The sequence below is a fragment of the Melanaphis sacchari genome, unplaced genomic scaffold, assembly GCF_002803265.2.
Source record: "Melanaphis sacchari strain LSU unplaced genomic scaffold, SCAv2.0 Contig53_pilon_pilon, whole genome shotgun sequence".
Lineage (NCBI taxonomy): Eukaryota > Metazoa > Arthropoda > Insecta > Hemiptera > Aphididae > Melanaphis > Melanaphis sacchari.
This window is the reverse complement of record NW_020271371.1, coordinates 953,954-977,968: the sequence shown is the minus strand read 5'-3', so window position 1 is coordinate 977,968 and position 24,015 is coordinate 953,954. Positions and strand designations below refer to the sequence as shown.

At 21.9% G+C, this 24,015-nt stretch overlaps 2 protein-coding genes and 1 long non-coding RNA gene across 6 annotated transcripts in view; 2 read left to right on the top strand and 1 right to left on the bottom strand.

Moving 5' to 3' along the window:
• Positions 1 to 379, top strand: part of LOC112599610 (glutamate receptor ionotropic, NMDA 2B) — a 265,062-nt gene extending 264,683 nt beyond the window's left edge. For both annotated transcript variants that reach the window (XM_025346582.1, XM_025346583.1), the window contains one exon: positions 107 to 379. In XM_025346582.1, coding sequence (XP_025202367.1) covers positions 107 to 152 — 46 coding nt within the window. In that variant the 3' untranslated portion in view covers positions 153 to 379. The remainder of the gene's footprint in view (positions 1 to 106) is intronic.
• Positions 380 to 9,297: 8,918 nt separating this feature from the next.
• Positions 9,298 to 10,115, bottom strand: LOC112599547. The gene is made up of 3 exons (XR_003114947.1): positions 10,026 to 10,115; positions 9,786 to 9,880; positions 9,298 to 9,709 (listed from the first exon to the last, which is right to left on the bottom strand). It is a non-coding gene; the product is annotated as an uncharacterized LOC112599547 (long non-coding RNA).
• Positions 10,116 to 12,889: 2,774 nt separating this feature from the next.
• LOC112599546 (probable multidrug resistance-associated protein lethal(2)03659) lies at positions 12,890 to 22,353 on the top strand. Of its 3 annotated transcripts, XM_025346478.1 has the most exons (25): positions 12,890 to 12,931; positions 13,001 to 13,084; positions 14,042 to 14,152; positions 14,215 to 14,349; positions 15,492 to 15,702; positions 16,306 to 16,528; positions 16,606 to 16,762; positions 16,840 to 16,978; positions 17,045 to 17,155; positions 17,228 to 17,509; positions 17,576 to 17,740; positions 17,810 to 17,931; positions 18,003 to 18,100; positions 18,763 to 18,848; positions 18,919 to 19,301; positions 19,364 to 19,638; positions 19,702 to 19,781; positions 19,866 to 20,016; positions 20,123 to 20,229; positions 20,286 to 20,409; positions 20,482 to 20,652; positions 21,223 to 21,350; positions 21,419 to 21,664; positions 21,776 to 21,948; positions 22,033 to 22,353. In XM_025346478.1, exons 1-25 carry the CDS (start codon positions 12,924 to 12,926, stop codon positions 22,295 to 22,297), a joined length of 4,035 nt encoding a protein of 1,344 aa, XP_025202263.1. In that variant the 5' UTR covers positions 12,890 to 12,923; the 3' UTR covers positions 22,298 to 22,353. The 3 variants fall into 3 exon arrangements, with proteins under 3 accessions (XP_025202263.1, XP_025202264.1, XP_025202265.1); XM_025346479.1 differs by lacking the exons at positions 12,890 to 12,931; positions 13,001 to 13,084 and adding an exon at positions 13,615 to 13,642; XM_025346480.1 differs by lacking the exons at positions 12,890 to 12,931; positions 13,001 to 13,084 and adding an exon at positions 13,863 to 13,882.
• Positions 22,354 to 24,015: the final 1,662 nt, after the last annotated feature.

Below are 24,015 nucleotides of genomic sequence, written 5' to 3'. Positions count from 1 at the left end.
ATATATTATGTATGTGTTACATACACAATTTGTATTAATTGATTTAATATAATTTCATTTATGATTTCAATTTTACTATCAACTGTAAACCATATTTTCAGGACAGAAATCGCCGAAATGGAGACAGTACTGTGATTTTGTTCGACGTATAATTTCATCCACAAAATATCTAATTTAAATAATAGATTTAAAATCAATATTGTGAAATTAAAATAAGTTATATTTAAGTTTTAATGTAAGTATTAATAATGCTATTATTATTTTGCGTCGCTGTCAAAAGCGTACGGAGAGAAATAGATACTGAAACTTTTCAATGAAAAAAAGCTCAATATCGAAGAAAATAAATAGAAATAATATTATTTTTTAACCGTTTTTAAAAGACAATAATATAATAAAATATATAATAGTCATTCATTTAATTTAATACTATAATTTTATTCTTGCTATTCATTTTTGATCTTATATTTATATATTGAAATTAAAAATTCACCTTTTACGTTTCTTTAAAAACTAAGCCCTTTTTACATAGTACACATACATTTAATGAGTTATATAAGTCATTAAAATTCAACTGCAGTCTTATCATAATAATTTATTGAATCGCTCAACATAAACATCATTTATTTAATGTTAATTATTGATTACCTATATTGAAATCATATAATATTGTTAATTTCTTTAAAATTCTTGTTCTATTTCTCTATTAAATACTTTGTAAATATAAATAACTTATTATACCTAATAATAACTGTATACGTTTAAAATATCAACTTAACTATAAAAATAGTTATTTCATTAGATAAATACAACAACAAAAGCGAAAATTAGTTATTTATAATAATATAATATTATAATATAAATACATACCTATATGTACAATTATTTATTATATACTATTTTACTTAAATTATTCAAATGAAAATATGAATTTATAAAAAACCATTAGGTATCATGTTCTGTAGTTTTAGACTTTAACGAAAAATAACTAATATAGATAAGTATTAAGTTTTCAACATATAACATCTCTAATAAATTATGCAAAACTAGTGTATACTACTTACTAGTAAAATATGATTTAACTAAATGCCTAGGTACTAAGAGTAAATTATTTGTTATTAATGCTTTCGTAAAACTAAAAATCGGTTGTTGTTTTCTAAGTATTTGAAACATTCAACAGTGGATATTATGTATTAAAATAAAATTATTCCAATTATTAATGAATAATTTTTTCAATATACATTAAAACTTCGTTGTATTTAAATTTAAGATACATAATTTACTTCATTATGTATATAATGATATTTTCTAATATTTTAGCTTCAAAATGTATAATTTAACTTACTAATATAAGCTTATTATTGTCTTATTGTTATGTACGTGTTGCTAAAAATAAAATAGATTGATTTATAAAAATATCAACGCACACAAAAAATATATGATATTATTGTTAAGAATAACATTCGTTTATTATATCAATTTAAATGAAAAATATATATAATATTGTATCCACTACATTATTTAAATATTATACTAATCAATATTATAAATGTATTACTAATACATTAAGCTGTAGTAAAAAGATTAAATGTCCATTTATTTTCATTAACAAATCATAGTTACCTAGCTTAAAGCGAATTTTAGTTTTTTGTTTGTATACAAATATCTGCTGGTGCTTTTAAATAATACCAATTTTTATACAAATAAATATTATATCAATAATATGTTGTTGTTTATTTTAACGCTAAAAATAATTAATGAAAAAAAAAACATGTGTTTAAATAATATAATATAATATACAATTTATATATTATGTAGTAAAATTGTTTATCATAATGTACAACTTAGTAATATATAGATAGTTCTACTCAAAAATGTTTTTATCGTTAAGAAAAAAATATATTATAATATGGTAAAATATGATTATTGTTTTTTGTTAAGTTCATATTGTTGAATTTCAATTAAGTTTACAATATTAGAAATATTTTAAAAATTAAATATTTATATTAATTGTTCAGTTTGAATTATTTATAGATGAATAAAAATAAAAATAACGCATTAGACCATTAAAAACGTAATTTATATAAATATGCTAATTTGTTGTGTTATTGTTTTGTTATTTTTTTTTTTTTTTTTTTATTAAATGTATAATCTATAAATAATAAATATATTCACTGTAATTTATACAATAAATAAAACAAGTCTTTAAAGATAAAATATTTACCAAGCTTACAAATTGTTACAGAGCATATAATTTCAATAAAGTATTCATTGATTTATTTATTTTAAAGAAAATATATCAATGAAATCAAATATATTTCTTAATTTATTAAATTCCAACCATAAGGACAATTCGACTACATTTTATATAATATAATCAAATAATAGAAAAATAATAAAATATAAATTATCAATGTTACCACAATAAATATCAAGTTTTTTTCATTATAAACGTGTTTTATTTGATATTAACATTTTTAAAATCTGTGTAAAATATTTAAATGTACTTATGTAGAATAAGTTTATGCTATGAAAATTGATTATAATATCTGTTTATGAATTCCATTATTAAGGACTATATTAATTATTAAAAAAAAAAAAATTTGATGTCTAAATAAAATTTTAATAAGTGTATTATAAATATACTTGGTGTAGGATTGTTTAATTTAAGAAACTTAAAAAAAAAAAAACAACCTATAATCTTGGTTAATTTTTCTGAATGAATGAATGCATTTAACTCGTGTGTTCGACTTAAGAGCTTTGATCTGAGTATTAAAGTGATGTCACAACACTGATTTCTACGACAAAAGGACTTTTAGAACTTACATAATATTAGTTTTATACAATCATAATTCATAATAAAAGCCTCATAAGACAAAAACAAGTTTTATGCTAAAACAAAGCTAGTTTTTAAATTGTATTTTGCATTTAAATGCATATTTTAAGGGTTTTTTTTTTTTTTTTTTTTGATTTTAGGAAAAATATTTTTATTTATTTTTTACTTTTTGATACATATTTTAATTATTTAATAATTTTATTAATATTTCTCCATCGAAAATTTATTTTATTTAATATACAACTAAATTTGTTGAACTTAAATATATTTTTAATTTTTATCATAATATGGTTCTTGACCTTTCTAGAAGTATTTAATGATTTCCAATTAAATTAATTACCCGATTATTAACTTTATTTACATTATAATTACTGCACAAAATATAATTAATAGTTGATACTCGCCGTTATAAGCTTGAAAATAGTAACTAAATAAAATAAATCAATATATTAATATATTAATAAATTGTATTCAATGTAGAATTGCTCTTAACCGATTTTATAATTGAGATATTTTTTTATTTTATCGAATAAAAATTTATAGATGTACATGATAAAATAAAATATAATTTAGTTAAATATTTCAGATGGTACTTTTGAAATCTTAATAGTTAGTGATTTTCAATATTGATTTAAATAATAACTATTGTGATACAATAATAATAATAATTAATATCATTAGGATTAAATAATAAAAAATATTATTTTGAATTTATTCACATTTATGTTTTATAATATTTATAAGCATCATTCAATATTTTTTTTTTTTTTTTTTTTTTTCATAATATTTCATACTAAGACTGAAAAAGAACTCAAATAGAATGTACTCAACTAAGCCACAATAATTATATGAACAAAATCAGAGTTATTCGTTTTATTTTTATTAGACTTTTTTTATTTCACGTGTAGTTAAATTCACGGATACACGTGAAATTAAATATCACATAAGCAATGACATTAAATTAAAATTAACGTATGAATCACGTGAATCTATGAATTTAATTTCCTACAAATTCGTGAGTTTTGTAATGAAATTATGAATTTATTATTACATGCTGAATTTTACTATCAATATATTTATTATCTTCCAACAGCTTTTTATTAAGTGAATATTGATAATTAATTATTTATTTTGAACTAAAATCTACACAGAAAGCTAATATTTTAGAATGCATTTTTTTCGACAGTTATATATCATGAAATTTATTTATATTTTGAAAACACTAAAAAAAAATATTAAAACTGATTAATGAAAACTCAATTTAATAAATAAAAATACGAAAAAATGTATTAAATACTCAAAAATCATAATAAAAATTGGGCTTATACAAAGAAAGTTACCACATTCCTGTACTGGTTTCAAATGTAGTTTGTTAGTAAATAGGTCACTTTAATTAATTCGTTAAATCTGAAATAAATAATAAATATTTTAAATAAAAAACGATTCTGAGCATCGAGAGCGGTAACAAAATATTATTACTAAATTTATTTTATGGTTAATGTAATGTAGTAACTTAAATCAATTTTGGCAAATTTAACTTATATATTATTATAGTAATAAAAAGAGCAAACATAAATTTATTATAGAACGATGTGAATATTGCAAAATAATACTTTAAAAATACAACAAAATAGTAACTTCATTACTTTTCATCTTTTAAAAAAAACTGTGCTCCTATATTTTTTTAGATAAGACATTTTGTGTTAAATTTTTAAGACTTAGCTAAAAAAGTTGAAAACTTCGTAAATTTTTAATTTTAAAATCGTGTCTAATTTTTTTTTTTTTTTAATATTTTTAAACTACAACGAGTAGAATTTGTGTGGTATTTTATTATAAATTTCTAAATACTAAGTATGAATGTAGAACATTTTATGAATTATCTTTATGAACCATTATGCATTTTTTTAACAATATCATTTAATGCGGAATAAATAAATTTCGAATACTAACGTGCTTACTTGTGAATTGTATTAAGAAAACTCGAAAAAAAAAATTTCACATACTTCTGTTACTTAAAATTTTTGATATAATAATTTTTAGTGTATAGTAAAATGATCATAATATTTTTATAATACAAGTTGAAACATTTTAATAAAACTCTGTAGATAGGTATTGATTATAAGATTAGTACCTATTTCTAAGAAAAAAAATCATACATATAATTATTAACTCAAGTACCTATAATACCTTTACCTTCAAGATCGAATGGCGCATTACTAAAATAATCAAAAAAAAAAAATTATTTATCTAAATTTACTTTAAAGATAATATTATAAATACTATTGCAATAGGTAGGTTGTAAATATTTTTAATTTTTTAGAACAATAATTTTACATTGAAGAGGTTATACTTCAAAACGTTTTATTCAAACACATTACCATCAGTTCTAAACAGTTGGCTAAAAAGATAAAAAAAACACTATTTAAAGTACATTATAATGTAAATTGGTTTTAAAAAATATATAAATGAATATTAACACTATCTTAATATTCGTGTTCTAAAATAATCTTTCATAAGAAACCTTCTATCAACAATGTAGTATATTATTTTTAAATAAAACTGGTAATTTTAAAAACAATCAATTCTTAACTTTAAAATTGTAATCAAGGAATTTCATAAACTATAAACAATAAATTTAAAAAATTTTGAATGCAAGTAATATTGAATTAAACAATATTCTTTAAATAGTAAGTAAATTTAATGTGAAGTTAATGGATTTTCATATATTATGTAAAAATTGAATCATATATTAATCACCTAAGTAATAAATTTAAATGAAAACTAATATTATGATTTTTTTTCTTTTTTTTTTTTTTTTGTACATAAATTACCAAGGAAAGTATAAATAATAATAGTAGTACAAAACTATTTTTTTCTTAACTATTAAGAACTAATATTCATTTGACATTATGTACAGGTCAGTTATCAAATTTCTATTTTAATTAACTTAGGTAAATCGCTTTATTAAAATTTAAATTTTTTAGAGTAATAATAGATACAGATAATAAAACCACGCGGCCTCAAAACCCAAGAAAAAATTCAAATATATTTAAAATTATTTCATTTAGGTAATTAAAATAAATGTATTGATATACGCATCCCGGTTTCATTATTCTAAAGGATGTACGTAAGTTAGTTATAATACTATATAACATCCTGTGCATTATATTATGTACATATAAACTTCATGTCTTTATATAATACGTTTTAATCCACTTACATTGTACTCATAGTAAATATTATTGTTTAGTATATAAAATTGACGTGTACATGAAGGTCGTATAAAGGAAGCTGATATAAACGCCGACAGTTAAAATTTCAATTGTAAAATATCGAAAAGTACAAAATATTAACAGATTGAAAATATCGAAAAGAAGAAAATATCGACAAACCAAAGTTTGTTATTACCAAATTAAATATTAAAAAATAAAAATGCGTATAAACAAATTTTTTGTGGTAAAAATAATCGTCTATTAAAAAAATTTAAGTTCGAAAAATAAATTTTAAATGTTTAAGAAAAATTGATCAATGTTTTTTAAAAAACATTGCAGTACAATCAAAATTATTATTATTATTAAAATTATTATTTACTACTTATTAATGAATTATTATTTAATTAAAAATATGTATCTTTTACTATCAGAAAACAAAGTTCTTAATTTATAATATTTTTTTTCAACACTAATTTTTTATTTTTATTTTTCCATTGAAAAAATAATTATAACTACAAATTTATTTATAGAAATTACAACGACCGTCGATATTTTGACTTGTCAACTTTTCATACCAGATTAAATTCTATGAACGGTTCATTACGATATATTTATCATAATTCATAACTCAATTTACTTAGCTTGTATGTATATGTATTAACATACTAAGTCTACAAGAAATAAAATAAAATATTGAAGTGTGCTCTACTTTACATATTATTATATTGTTGTAAATAAGATTAAAATAGATAAAACACTGTGTACGTGTTTAACCTGCGTTTTTATTTTCCTAAATATTTAAATTATAATTATTATTATTTTTTATCTTATAGCTGCAGGTTGTTAATCATATATAAAACAGGACAGAAAAGGAACTTCGAAGATGATTTATAAATCATATTAAGTGATCACAGTTTGTCAGTGCTGAGAAACAAAAAAGTTAACTCATAAATTAATATTTTTCATGTATATATTTATTAATATTTGTATTAAATGTTGTTATATTTTTTATTGAAGAAAATAGAAATTAAAAATTGCAAACGCATATAAGAAAAATCGAGAGCCTATTCTATTGCAAATTTTGATTGGAATATTTGAACATAAGTTTATATTTTATGGATGTATATTGTATACTCTTCGTTGATAAAGTCATTTTGAAGTAAGAGTAAAATTAAGGATTATTTTTGCGTAATAATTATTGACCCCGTTTTAAACCCGGTCATTTAAGATTTAAAAAAGCTCAATAACTTTAACATGTTTATAATATTATTTTACACATTTTTTATTTGTAAAATATCTCAACCTTTTTTAATTAGTGGAATATTATCATACTTCAACCCAGATGGTTCTAACAAAGTGAACTTCGAGTATGCATCAATTTGTGCATTTGGTCTAAAGTTTAGCATGTTCACTTAAATAATTTTGTACCATTCAGCACAAATTGAAATCTTACATAGTGGGATGAAAGTTCAAGTTGCTTATTGTTCAATTATATATATAAATGTATAATATTCTAGCATGCGCATGTATAATTGACGGTTGCGTGAAACATATTTAGGAACCAAGAATTAAAATATAACAGTGATACGATTTTTTCAATTATTTAATTACGTTGTTTAAAGTATTTATAAAATATTTCAATATAAATTATTTATTTTAATATTAAAAAATTACTGATAGCAAAAATATCAATAAAGTTGTATACCCCTCAAAAAAAATGCATTTAATTTTAATGATAAAATAAATTTTAAAAACTCTTATAAAATATAATGAAAATATATTTATTATCCACAGTTATCACGCCAAATCATTTTGCTATTGATTATACCACGATCGGCTAAGTGGTCAATTTGTTATCAAATTATGTTAATAGATTTGATAGATCAGCTACATTTTTCAATTATATATGGATTTTTCAGTACAAACAATTGTAATCATATATTTCCTGTGGTAGGAAATTGGTGTATCTTTACTATCAACCATAACTGTACTATGTTCAACTATTTCGTTTCAAAGTTTGTGGATAATTGGACTAGAAAAATAATATTATTTAATTGGTAAATACTTTTTAGAAAACTAATTGAATATACAAGAAAGTATATACCTATCATTAAAAATATTATCAAATTATAAATACAAATAATTGTATAATTTTAGAATGGAAATTCGACGAATATCGCTGTATATCAAAATTACATCGTTAACGTTATCAATAAAATTATTCAATCAATGTTTAAACTATTCATTTGTATTCACTGAGATAGATAAGAATATACTGGAGTGCGGACTCGCTATGTTCCCAATGTTACGAAAAACGAGCCGGCTCGAACGCGGGTTCCCCCACCATCGAAGGACAAAACATTTCATTTTTACACATGATGGACATGTATACTGGTTATTTTTGTTTACAATTATTAATTTATTTCAATTATTTTCTTATTTCTTTTATAAATTTAATGTAGTATATAGTTATAAGCCATAACTTTACTTTATTACCATGGTTTTAAGTTTATAACAAGTCCGGATTGTTTTTATAAATCTTTATTGTGTATATAATGCAGTTTTGTGAGAATGAGTAAAACATGTGTTCGATTTATTCAACACGGAGTTCACAGGAAAAAAAAATACGAATTTCTAGAATTAATAAATATTTAGCTTATTTTTATAAATTGTGAGAAAAAACGGTTTGTATTAATTTAAAATTTTTATTACTTATTGATTGTTTTAATGTTAAGGAACTTGTAAAAAAATAGAATAATTTACTCACTATAATATAAATATGTTAAAAGAAAATTATTTTCTAATTTGTATTGCTTTTAAATTTAATATTATTTTAAACACCTAGGTACAATTACTTAAATGCATTGCACCATATTTCTAATCCATCCTTTTAAAAAAAAAAAAAAAATACATTTAAAAGCATATATTCAATTGATATTTATTGATTATTCTGGCATATTTTAGTATTTAGATAATATAAGGAGAATATTTATGTTTTTTTAGAGAATATCAACATTAATTTCAGATTATATAAATCTGAACCATTGTTATACAACTCATATTCCTAATTAAATGAAAGATATAAAAAATTAAATCACATAGAAAAACCAATCAGTAGGTAAATTATGATTTAAAATGAAAAACATATTTATTTTATAACTGTTTCTTATTTTACAAAATAATCATATTAACATCTAATACTTCAATAAATTTAAAATTATAATATATAATATAAATTCTACCAGGCGTTCGTCCAAATAAATAAATAAGTATATATAAATTATCTTAAAACTAAATTATTACACATTTTTAACCACCAAGTGTTAATTGTTGTTGAACTTTTACATCTGCTTCATAGGTCTAAAATATGGATTCATTAATATATTGTGATTTATATAGGTAGGTGGGTACTAGATATAGTTAATTTTAACCATAATTTTCTTTAATATACGACGTTTAACAGGCATTTTTTTTTTTTTGTAAATGACTTGGAAACCCTTTAAATATAGATGGAAATGCATTAGTTTTTGAAAGATAACGCCCCAGGCCGAATCTGATAATCTTCAGCTTTAAAGTCTTCACTACATAATGAACTGAACTTTGTAGGTACAATTTTTTTTCTTTTTACTTCAATTATCCATTTTTTTAGTAATTCTGTGGAAATCTGCATATAAAATATTAATTTACAGTATATGTATAATATCAATTTATTAGCGTTATTTAATTTTATTAATACTTACTTATGGAACTGAATACTTCCACCTTTGTATTTCCTATTGGTAGGTACATCCAAATGCTGAACATGAGACAACCATAATAATGATTGATTCACAAACTAACAAATAACAATTTGAATTAACAACGTTACAAAATCATATAAATCGAAAAATGATGAGTTGTTAGGTACAAGTACTTTCAATGTATAAAATAAATAAGAAAGTATTTGTAATAAATAAAAATTTATAAAAGAAAATACCCACTATAACACATCTACTGTATGTAATAATTAAATGTTTTGCCCTTCGATGGTGGAGATAACGTCAAACGACGTCGGCTCGTTTTTACGGTAGAGTCCGTGCTCCAGTATATACTTATCTATCTCAGTGTTTGTATTTTATCATACATATTACTAAGAAATTATATATCAGTCCAAAAATGAATATACAAATACAATTTAAACTGCGATATTACAATAACAAATTTACTAGTTATTATTCTCATAGGTTTTTATCGTTTATATTTTGTTTAATATATCAAGCTCTATATGATACTAATTAAACAAAATATACTTTAAAAAAAATTACTTAATAGTTTTAGTGATTTGTATGCTTATAATTGTTAGCTACTAATAGCGATGTATTTAAAATCATATTTATTTATATCAAAACAATATATCACTGTTTTGTTTGTTAATCTATATTAAGTTTTTTCATAAATTTAATTATAAAATGTATAAGAAAATGTAAAATATGCAAAACTTATAAAATTATGAAATTTATATGTATAAAAATAAAATAAATATAATATTTTATAATAACAACTTAATTACCTATATATCAGTTATAGCGGTATAGCGTAAGCCAACATACTCTAAATATTTTAATAAATTATTAGAACTTTTATTTTCCACATACCACATATATTTACTATGAATATTAAGTATTTTATCCCTTTGTTTTTTTGGCATTTTTTTTTTTTTTTTTACTCTGTATCATAGCTATTTTTAATATTGTTTCTGCTTGAGTTTCAATTAGAAGTTTAATAACTATATATATTTATTATTAGATAAGAGCTGTAAAATTGACTATTATATCATTCTCTCGTATCTGGTATATAAGTTACTATTAATATCCGACTAATTCAATAAAAGTCCAATAATATCAATAGATTATTGTGCTCATATTATCAATTAATTACATTTGGCAACGTTGGAAAAATAAAAAAACTCGAGCGTTGTCAATGGTGTTACCAAAAATATGTTTTCAATCGTATTTTACCGCTGGAAATTCTTAAATTTAACAAACTAAATTCAGTTTTATATCCAAAACTATCTTCATTCTTCTTTTTAAGATCACAGCATAATATTATCATACAAGAACACTTACTACCTATATAATTAATACATTTAACGCTCCGCTTAGAATTTAAAATTTTCTTATAAAATATAAAATATTATTATTTTATGAAGTATATAGTATTTTAAATAAAAATCTGATAAATTGCAACTATACATTTTCAAAAAACATTTTTCTTTGACAGTTTAATCATTACGTTATTTTAGTGACTCGCTGCAGCTGTATAAATTAACAAAGTTATTTAAAAACAATTACTTTGATTGCTCAATATTAAATCATAATATTATTATCATATAGTAAAGTTAAATATATTTTTAGCCTACCTTCAGTTAACTTCTATTTTTTCATCAACAGTAAATTAAAAATCATATAGTTATGAAACAAAATTTTGTAATATTATAATTATAAAATATAATATTTGTAATTCAACCAAAAAAAAAAAAAAAAATAATAATAATAATAATTAATAATAAAATAGTCTATGCACACATTCTACACTATTAATTATATCAATAACGTTTATTGTATGGTATAACAATAATAATCGTCTTCATACTTATTATAACAGTTTCGTCATCAGTCATCACTTACGTTTCTCTATCACGCAACTAACAGTATTGCAACATATGTCGGCCCGATGTCCAACAATAATATACAAGAAACTTTGTTACTTAAAATAGCTGAGACAACTTTTACAATTATAAACTTTAAGCCAAAAACATTACAGCGTTATTTAGTTTTTTTTTTTCTGATGAAACCATCTTTAATAGGTAAGTAAATTAATCGTACTTAAGTCTAAAAACAAAATTGTCTAAGCACTTTTTTATCTAACAATAATAAAATTAATCAACTTTTTTATTTATTATAACGAAGTAATAGTTAATAGTTAAATATGTCTAAATGATACAAAAATAAAAAAATAAAATGATAATAAGAGTTGGAATTTGAGAAACGGAAAGAATTTAATATGAGTAGCTGGATAACGATTGATCAATTAAATATTTTATATGTATCAATCACAAAATTGCTAACATAATTTTAACAATAGAAGAAAAGCAAATGATAAAACTTATTTTAAAAATGGTCTGATATTAATGAATAATGTATTTTTAATACAAACATTATGTTATAAAATAAATATCACAAATTTTAACTCTTTAAAAGTCAAATAATGAACAAAATTTAAAATGAGAAAAAAACAACTCTAACCATAAAACTTAGATATAAATATAAATACGTTAATAAAATTAATTTATTAAGAACAAATAACCATATTAAATTGTGTAGGTAAAATTTGTTAGTATCAAAAAATAATAAACAATAGCATAGACCGTTTTATTTGGAAATAAAAGTATAATGAATTACTCAATAATATAGCTTATTGCATAAAATTAATAATAAAATAGAAAAGAATAGAAAAAAAATCAAAGCCTCTTGATTTGTCTTTCGTTGAATATAATATCAACATTAGTATATTAATTCAAACTACAGATAACAGACATAGATATAGAAAAAAATTGTGTTACTAATAAATAAGCAACGATCGATTTATGACGTAAAATAAAGGTTAGGTTAATATATTGTAAAAATGTGATAAATACTATTACGAATTTAAAATAATTGATTATATATAATGAGCATGTTGTAATTTAAATTAATTTATTCCTAATCATTTTTCAGTTAACCAATTAATATTTATATCTACACATACATAAATTTATGTTTTTACTTGAAGAGAAAAACTTTAAAATAATAATAACTAAACAGTTATTTAAAATTACAGCTGATTTTACATAATACGTTATGTATAGGTAAGGTTTTTGAATTTGAATTTTTATATTTTGTTTAAAAAATGATTAATATTTTTTAAATTTTTCAAGGTTAATAACACATGCTGATAAAAAAATAGAACGGCCTCAGCATCCAAGAAACAATGCAAATGTTTTTGAAATTATTTCATACAGGTAAATAAATACAGTTAAAGTATATTCGTTTAGATATATGAAATCGAATATTATTTCAATAAACTCTTTACCGATATTTGAATATTATAATGAAAGTAAAGACGAAATGTTGGCACTTGACTAATATATCACATTTAAAATAAAATATTCCAAGACTGTAGGACAAATATATATTATATTATGCTAATATTTGATACGGTATCAATTTATGCAGGTAGTAGGTACGTATCAATGATAGTCATTATCTTAACAAGATGTTAAAAAAGTTATTTATTCTATAGGTAATAAATATTGAATTGTATGATAAGATTATTATTAAATAATATTATTATTTTTATTTTATTTTATTTCAATTATATTTTTACCAAAAGCATTAAAAATATAACAATTTTTCAATCACTCATATCAATAAGTGAAATCGAATTGTTTATGTCCAGTTCTATTTAATAATTTCGATCTAGTATTTATTCATTTCGTTTCTTAATGACATGTGTTAACTTAATGAGTATAGATACAAAAAAAAAAAAAAACTCAATCATATTTACTATACAAAATCAAGTAATAAAAACTATCAAATAGATTTATCAAACTTTTTAAATAAGTGCGTCAACGTTCGTACATAGCGTGACTATAATATCTAAGAAATAATATTAAAATAATATATGCATTATTTTATTTTATTTTTTTTTTTTTGTTTTCTCTACTTAGTTATATCAATCACCTACTAAATAATTTAATTTTAAGTATAATATTTAACACATTATTCACACATACGCGTGCGCGCGCACACACATTTATGTATGTATTGTGCCTAATATAATACAAGTTACTTTTATAAAATAAAATTTTTTTTTCCTTCTTGCAATAAGTATCTAAGTAAAAAAACTCACTATTGCTTGTTTCCAGTTCCTTAATTTATTTTATTATTAATTATATTTTAAATCTATTTTCGTATAGCTGGATGTTAAACCTATTCAAAACAGGACGAAAAAGAGAATTAGAAGAAAATGATTTGTATATAACATTAAGCGATCACACTTCGTCATTATTGGGAAATGAATTAGAAAAGTAATTCAATAAAAAAAAAAAAAAAAAAATGTCATTTGGTTATTTTATATTTTTACTTTTAGAAAATGGAATTTAGAACTGGAAAGTGCATTTAAACTGAAACGAAAACCTAGCTTGACAAGAGCTTTGATTCGAATGTCTGCTATTGAGTATATGTTTTATGGTTTTTTACTGTTCATTGATAAAATTATATTGAAGTAAGAATTACATGATGATATTTTATCGTATTTTAGTAATTATTAACAAACAACTTAATACACATTAATTTAGAATTGTGGCAGTTAATTAATAATTAAAATAATTAATTTAATATGATATAAAAAATCAAGCTTAATTTACAAAAATTGATGTTTCTTATTTTTAAATACAATATTTAAATAATACAAATAAATATAATACTTACATAATAACATTTTAGTTCAATAAAAATATTTATCAGGGCATTTTTAAATTTTCGTTTTTTTTTTTTTTTTTGTTTTATAATTATTATAGTTTTAAATAAACTTATTAATATAGTATCTATATCACCTACATATTATTCACTACAAGTTTAAAAATACTAGAACTACAAAGTACAAATATAGTTAATTGGCAATAAACAATAAAAATAATCAAAAGTTTAAAAAAATAAAATATTTTAAGTATTTACAAACATAATATAAAAACGTGTAATTTAGAAAGTTCTAATGTATATAATATTATGTTATTAATTATTCATTAATCGTTAATTAATATTCATTTATATATTATGCAAATACAAATTATCCATAAAAATTAAATATATTTACAAAATAATAAAGAACTTAAATTTACCTATTAATCTGTAAATATTGCAAATAAGTTATATGTGATGTAAATTACAAAAATAAATATTCTTACTTATTTGTGAATATTTTATAACAATTATAATAAAAAGTTTTAGTATGTAACTATATTACAGAAGTGGCCCATATAATATATATGGAAGGGTGGAAGGGTCAAAATGTAAAAAAAAAATCATATTAATATATATGTACATATGAGTATATAATTATCGTAAATAAGATAAAATAAAATTTATATTATGCGAAACAATATAAAATATAAATTTTTATTTAAAAAAAAAAAAAATAAATACTTATTTAAATATTATATCAAAAACACTGTATTTTTTTTTTGTTTTGTAAATTTTTTCTATAAATAAAATTGTGATTTAATAAAATATTATACTTCTTCAAATTCATATGAAAAAAAAATATTTTGTAGAAATTATTTTATATATTTTTACGATGAAATGCGAGCCGCAATTTGACTGCTCCTGCTATATTATAATATTGTGTGTCTGTGTGTCCAATTTTAGAATGTCTCAACCACTATTTATTGGAGGAATATTAGCATATTTTAATCCAGTTGAAACCAACAAAGCTGACTTAGGGTATACATACATGTGTGCATTTGGCTTAGTGTTAAGCATGTTTACTTCAATGGTCTTGCAAAATGTAACACTAATAGAAATTTTACATTGTGGTATGAAGATGCGAATCGCTTGCTGTTCGGTAATATTTAGAAAAGTATGTACATATATTAGCTATTCAAAAAATATTTTTTTTATTTTTATATATGTAACAGAATAATATGTAAAACTGATTAGTTAAATGTGTCCCTGTTATTCAATGCTCTAAATATAGAAAAAAATAAATATAATTATTGATTATTTGTGATAAACGTGTTTTTATTAGATAGAACAATTCAAATATCGATTGCCTTTAAAAAAATAAATAATAGATCCATAATGTATACCTATACCGAAACCATACATATTTTTTTGGCAACTAATTAAAAATACATTAAATTTTAATAGAAGTATTATTCTTGAAATTCTGAATGTTAGTAATACCTAATAGTCAACTGATATTCTTAAATTTTATTTTAATACAATTATTTAATATTTTTATTTTTAAAATATTATTCAATTGCAATGTTTTTTGTCGAATTAATAATAATCACTAAAAATTAATTTAAAAATTCTAATATTTTTTTTATCAACTCATATAGTTTAATATTATAGATAGATATTTAACATAAAACTAGTCACATTTTAAAATTTTAATTGGAACTAAAATTAAATTTAAGCATGATTTATAAATTAATTAATTTATTTTTATTTTTTACAGTCACTACGTCTAAGTAATACTGCTATTGGTGAAACAACGATCGGTCAAGTGATAAACTTGTTATCTAATGATGTAAATCGGTTCGATAGAGCAGCAACATTTCTTCACTATTTATGGATTGGTCCCCTACAATCAATTGTGGTCACATATTTTTTGTGGCAGGAAATAGGAATTTCTTCATTGTTGAGTATAGTTATCATGATTTTAATAATTCCATTTCAAGGTTTGTGGAATATGAAATATTTAAATTTTACTAGAATAGTAATGTTGATACTTTAAACAAGGTTGTTATATTTTTAGGATGGTTAGGGAAAAAACTTTCTAAAACTCGATTGAAAACAGCCAAAAAAACCGATGAAAGAATTCGTTTAATGAATGAAATCATTTCTGGTATTAAAGTAATTAAAATGTACACTTGGGAAAAATTATTTTCAAAATTAGTAATATATATAAGAAAGTATGTTTTTATAAATTTATATCCAATAATATATAGAAATACATATTATTATGTAAATTTTTATATCATTACTGTAGAAAAGAAATCGAACATTTGAAAATATCAGCATACATCAGAGATACTTTGACATCGTTAGCAATAATTCAAACGAGGTTTCAACTATTTATTAGTATTTTATCATATGTTTTATTGGGAAATTATATATCTGTTCAAAAAGTAATGAATACGTGATAAACACTATTTATAATATGTTATAATACAAAACACTTTTAATATTTTTAGATTTTTGTCATAACTACATACTACAGTATCCTAATGCCAACAATGACTTTTTTTTTCTGTCAAGGTCTGGGACAAATTTCAGAACTGCAAGTATCAATAAAACGCATACAGGTATTTAAAAAACAACTTATGATAATTTAATAACAAAAACTTAAAACCTAAAAATACATTATCAAATTATAGGATTTTTTATTACGCGAAGAAAAAGATGATAATCGTATACCAATGCAATCTATTTCTGAAAAATCAATGATTAGTAGTCATAACGAATCAATAATATATCCAGATAAAAATACTACTGACATAAAATATAACATGAAACTTTTAAATAATTTTAGTGTGGAAATTTTGAAAGCTACCGCTAAGTGGATAAATAATCAAACTAACAATACTTTAGAAAATGTATCTCTGGCCATAAAACCTGGTAATTTGGTCGCAATCGTTGGTGCTGTAGGATCAGGAAAAGTTTGTAATATTTAAATCTTTTTCAAACGTTTTAATGAAGTTACCAACATAATATTTTTATTACAGAGTTCATTAATACAAGCTATTTTACGAGAATTACCACTTTCTGAAGGCATCATACACGTGCGTGGTGTAATTTCTTACGCGTCCCAAGAACCGTGGATATTTGCTGGATCTGTTCAACAAAATATTGTATTTAATTCACCAATGGACAAGGATCGTTATAAACAGGTTAATTCTTGTAAAAGATTTATGCAATCTACATAGCAAATTTAATTTTATAATTTGTTTCTGATATAGATAATAAGAATATGTAAATTGAAAAGTGATTTTGAACAGTTTCCTTACGGCGATAAAACAGTCGTAGGAGAAAGAGGGGCTACTCTAAGTGGTGGCCAAAGAGTAAGAATTAATTTAGCTAGGTAAGAAAACATATTAATACAATAGATAAAATATTTATTGTTTGAATTTGGGGAAAATTTTTTTCTTTCAGAGCTCTATACAAACAAGCGGATATTTATTTATTGGATGACCCTCTTTCAGCGGTTGACCCAAACGTTGGAAGTCATTTATTTGAAATGTGCATTAAAGGTAACTACGTAAAAATAACAGTGATATTGAATTGAGTCCAGCTTATTATTTTAATATTTTTGAATTGAGTCCCGTATAGATAAAATGTCATAACTACATATATAGCCGGTGATGCACTATTAGTTAATACTTCTTAATTATTAAATTGTTACGAGTGAAAAATGGAGTATATGTTAAGATATTCACCCGTAAAATAATTCTTTCTCCTCAAAAAATTTTTAATATTTTATTATATTTCCAAAAATAATAAGATAAATAATAAGTATGTACTTTAAATTTCCAAATTATTGTTTTCAATACCTATATTATGATTAAATTTTCAACAAATATTTACTCTTTTTGAAATATTTATAGCTATGATAAATTTTCAATTTCTTTTAGTATTTTTCTTTAACTGTCGATAAAGAATTATTCTCTAGGTAAAAAAGGCCTTTATTTATTGTTGTTTTTAATTAATTGACACTTTATACTTATTATTATTGTTAAAAAAAGGGACTCAACTCGAATAACCTAACAATATTAGTAGGACTCAACTCCGATAACTCAAAAGTATTTGCGAAATTCAATTCAATATTTGGGACTTCAATCCAATGTTATCCAAAAATAATATTCGCTAAATATTGTTTTACTTAAATAAATCTTATATTTTAATATTTTAATAGGTTTTCTTAAAAAAAAAACTTGTATAATTGTCACTCATCAAATGCAGTATTTAACTGATATGGATCAAATTTTAGTCATGGAAAATGTAAATATAAACATTTCAACTATAATTACTGATACAATTAGTATAAGTCAATTAATTTCTTTTGTTTTAGGCTAAAATATTGGCGAAAGGTACATATGAAGAACTTTGTGCATCCAATATAGATTTAACAAATTATATTCAAGTTTCTAAGTTACCAAATGATAAATATATAATTAGTGATAAAAACATTTTAAGCGCCGAACAAAAGTCTACTTTTAAACGCCGTGCATCAGTGGCAAGTATCATATCGTCAAGTGATGAAAGTAACCACAATGAAGATCTAGTAGAGCCCACTAGGGTTATTGAATCTCGGAGTTCGGGAAATATTTCATATGTCGTTTATTTTTCGTATTTTTTGGCTGGTGGAAAAAAGTACAAAATATTATTTTTTATTTTTATATGTATAATAACTCAAGTATTGACTTCTGCTGGAGATTTCTGGATAACATATTGGTAATATATATTTTCAGATCACTTAATTAGAATATAATATTAATTTATATTTTTAATTTCAGGGTAAACTTAGAAGAACACGTTTTTCAAAATAAAAATAATGTGTCCACTTTAACATTTCATGATCCAATAAGTGATGTTGTTTGGTGGATGACCATTTCTCGACAGACCTGCATATATGTTTTTAGCTGTATCACTCTTTTTTTAATTATTATTACAACCATCAGATTAATTACATTTGTATCAATCAGTATGAGTGCTTCTATAAATTTACACAATAATATGTTCAATACTTTAATCAAAGCCACGACATATTTTTTTAATACAAATTTATCAGGTAATAATTTTTTTTAAATAATTATGTAATTTTGTTAAAGTTTATTTTGATTTATTTGTTTAGGATCTATACTTAACCGCTTTTCAAAGGACATAGGAACTATTGATGAGATGTTACCTGTATCCTTGTTGGATTGTATACACGTAATTCAATAGTACATTAAATAGATAATAGATAGCTATGTAACAAAACAATAACCAATTTTTGTATAAATATATTATAACTAGAACGCACTGAACCTTTTGGGAGTATTAATCGTTGTTGGAATTATAAACATATATCTTATGATTCCAGCTATCATCTTAGCAATTATTTTTTATAAAATAACAGTTTTTTATTTGTCATTATCACGAAGTGTAAAACGATTGGAAGGAAGTAGTAAGTAGAGATAATAATGTAAAAATTACTTTAGATACGTGTTTTTTTTTTTTTAATTCTATAGTATATTATTTATTTTGTGGTTTTTGTTATGAAAAACAAATAGCACGTAGTCCTGTATTTACTCATTTCAATGCAACTATTCAAGGCTTAACAACAATAAGGGCATTTGAAGCAGAAAATATATTGTCAAAAGAATTTGATGATCATCAAGTATAAGTAATAAATATTAAATTAGTTATTTAATTTAATATACCAATATATTACAGGACTTACATTCTTCGGCGTGGTATTTATTTATAACGTCAAGCAGAGCATTTGCTTTTTGGTTAGATTTAATTTGCTTTATATATACAAGCATAGTTACATTCAGTTTCATAGTTATGAATAACAGTAAGCTATACACAATGCATACATTTTTTAATAATATATTGAAAATTAATAATAATTAATAATTGCGTTCAGCAACATTTGGAGGAAATGTTGGTCTTGCTATTTCACAAACTTGTGGATTAGCTGGCTTGGTTCAATTTGGTATGCGACAAACAGCAGAATTAGAAAATCATATGACGTCAGTTGAAAGAGTTCTAGAATACACAAATGCTCCACAAGAGTGCTCAGTTAAATCATCAACAGGTAAATTTGTTTTATTGATTGGGTGGATTAATACAGGTAAATATTATAGTGGTTATCTTGACGCTAAGTAGCAATAGTTTCATTATTAATCATTATATTGAACAAAATATTTTGATTTTACTTCGGGTAAAAAATTCTATATTAATTTCAATATCATCTAATATTTTTTATTTTAACTTAGAATTTTAAATCAAAAAATATAGTGAACATTTTAATGTTAATATCATAAAAATAAAATGTAAAATTAAAAAAATTTTTTTTAAATAAAATTTATACTTGAAAACGCAATAGTGTTACATATTTTATCAAAATATAATACTGGTGAATTAAAAAAAAAAATAAGTTAAATTTATTTTCTATGCCGAAAATTATTTTACTTTATAGCTAAATAGTACAAAATTAAAAATATATTATATATATATATATATTATAAATTATAATAAAATAATACGGCTAAAATACTAAAATCTAAGATAAAAAAATCTTAACATTTTTGTTTGTGTAAAATAAATTTCATGAATATTGTATTAAATAATAATGCAACAACCTATAATTAATTTTTGTTTTTAGGTAAACTGACTTCCTTAAAATGGCCATCAAATGGAAGTATTTTATTCAAAAACTTCTATTTACGATATAGTCCAAAATCATCATATGCAATAAATAATCTCAATGTTAACATTGAATCAATGCAAAAAGTAAATCTCGTTAATAATTTAAGTACATAATAAAATAAATTATTTAAATTCAAACATTTTACTTACAGGTAGGAATTGTTGGTAGAACTGGAGCAGGAAAATCGTCTTTAATTTTAGCCTTATTTAGATTAGCTTTTAATGAAGGTGAAATCATTATAGATGGAATAGAAATACATAAATTGGGATTACACGACTTGCGATCCAAAATTTCCATCATTCCTCAAGAACCAGTATTGTTCTCTGGAACAATGCGAACCAATTTAGATCCATTTAATGAATACTCAGATCATATTCTTTTGAATGCATTAGATGAAGTAATAATCATATAATTTAATATTTTGAAATGTTCAAAAATCTCTAATCAAATACACACACACACACACACATAAGTGAAAAAAAGTTAATGTATTTAAATTGTATATTAGGTCGAGCTTAAAGACGTTGTTGAAAATTTACCTGATGGTCTTTACTCTAAAATGTCAGAAGGTGGTTCAAATTTCAGTGTTGGTCAAAGGCAATTAATATGTCTGGCTCGAGCTATTATTCAAAGTAATAAAATTCTTGTTCTGGATGAAGCCACTGCTAACGTCGATCCACAGTATATAATATTAATTAATGTTTTTTTTTTTATATTTAATTATGAATTAGGAATTTAACATTTAATTTTAATTTTTAATTTTAGCACAGACGCATTAATTCAAAAGACTATCAGAAACAAATTCCAAACTTCTACTGTTTTAACAATTGCACACCGTTTGAACACTGTTATAGATTCGGATAAGGTACTTGTTATGGACAAAGGAACAATGGTCGAATTTGACCATCCATATAATTTATTGCAAAACAAAGAAGGAGTTTTTTACAAAATGGTGGAACAAACGGGACCAGATACTGCTGATTTATTACATAGATTAGCCACAAAGGTTATTTCAACAAAAAATGTGTAATAATCGTTTAGTGTCAAATTATATTACTAACTAGTTTAATTTAAATTCATAAAATATATTGGTGTAGGAATTTAAATAATTGAGTGTGTAATTGAGCTTAATTATTTAAATCTTTGTGTATATATTTTTTTTATTATTTACTGTATTTATTATTGACTGTTAAGCATAATAACATCATATTTTATTTAATTAATATTAACTTTTTTTAATAAAAAAAAAAAAATTTACTTTGGCACTTCACAAATTCGTGTTGTTGGTTAATTTGTATAATTTCATATTCATGTAATATTATTGTAATTATTATTTTTATTTTGTTTTTGTCACAAACAACAATTTATAATAGTTAAGTAAATATTTATAACACATAAATAAATATTTTTTCACATATTTATTGCGACATAAAAATTTTATTTAAGATATTAGTATTTTAAATATAATATTAAATTTGTGTATTTTTTATCACAAATATTTATTTTTAAATGAAAAGATGTATGTATTGTGCTTTTATTATTACAACGATGTGTTTATTTTTCTACAATATAATTTTCGAAAATATTTTTGGTTCATTTTGTGTTATTGAAGTTTTAAATTTATGTAAATTAAAATTGTTATTTGGCATACAAATGGTAGGCACATATATTTTTATGAGTAATAAAATAGTATTACAAAAAAAAAATATTCAAAAACTTCAAATCCTTAATTTTAGCATAAATAAAATAAAATTTACGATAATAAAAAAAATCTTAAATATGTTGCGAAACATCATTACATACATTGATAATTTTTCTTTAATTTCATAATGGTAAGGTAATACTTCGCGAAATTTCAAGATCTATGCAGTGAAATAATTAAACTAAAGATTATTACATATAGACTTAGAAAAGTCTTCTAGTTTATTAAAGTGTTATCATAAAAATTAGATAATTGAATCATTACAAATATGTATCCCCACTGTCTCTTATAATAACAGTCGTTAATAACACCTAAATCTATCATCTAGACGATAAACTTCAGCTCACATGAATCAGTAATCATTAGGTTTGTGCATATTAATTATAACCACTAGACTTACTCATTTATAAATTTAAAAAAATTCTATTTACACATATCATGCATTATTATTGATAAAAACATATAAAAGTTAGCTAATCGTTTTTTTATGGTGTAATTTGTGGAATACCTAAATTCAAAAATATTAAACATCTAGTTAAAAAATCTTAAGTTTAAATAATATGTATTCGTTTTCAATTTAAAGTGATATATTATTAATTTGTTATTTCTGATAATACAAGCTACTGTCGTTAACATGGGTATATAACTTCTAATTTATTTATAATCAATACTTTATAAATTACTTACAAACTTAATAATTACAATATATTTATATATAGTTTGAATTTTTCGTATATTTATGGAACACTGAAGCGTATATTATTCTATACTTAAATTTCCACTTACATGCAATTTGGTGAGTGTTTTGATCTAATTAATAACGTAACTAATCATTTACTTTGATTTATTAAGAATATCTAGTTTTATCAAATATTGTAATCATTCAAATCTTATCAAGCAATAATGTATTTAATAAATATATTAGTTTTCATCAAACCGCATTCAAAAATCTCAATCTGTTTCAGTAAAATAAATAATAATCAACTAGTAGGTCCATTTAATATCTAATTTTAATAACTATTGTAAAGAAAAACAAAATAATAAAT

What these genes read in the sequence shown, in the direction of transcription:
- LOC112599546 (XM_025346478.1), top strand. An exon ending in GTTCGGTAATATTTAGAAAA is followed by an intron (nt 15,703 to 16,305) that starts GTATGTACATAT and finishes TATTTTTTACAG; the next exon opens with TCACTACGTCTAAGTAATAC. An exon ending in TTTAATAATTCCATTTCAAG is followed by an intron (nt 16,529 to 16,605) that starts GTTTGTGGAATA and finishes TTATATTTTTAG; the next exon opens with GATGGTTAGGGAAAAAACTT.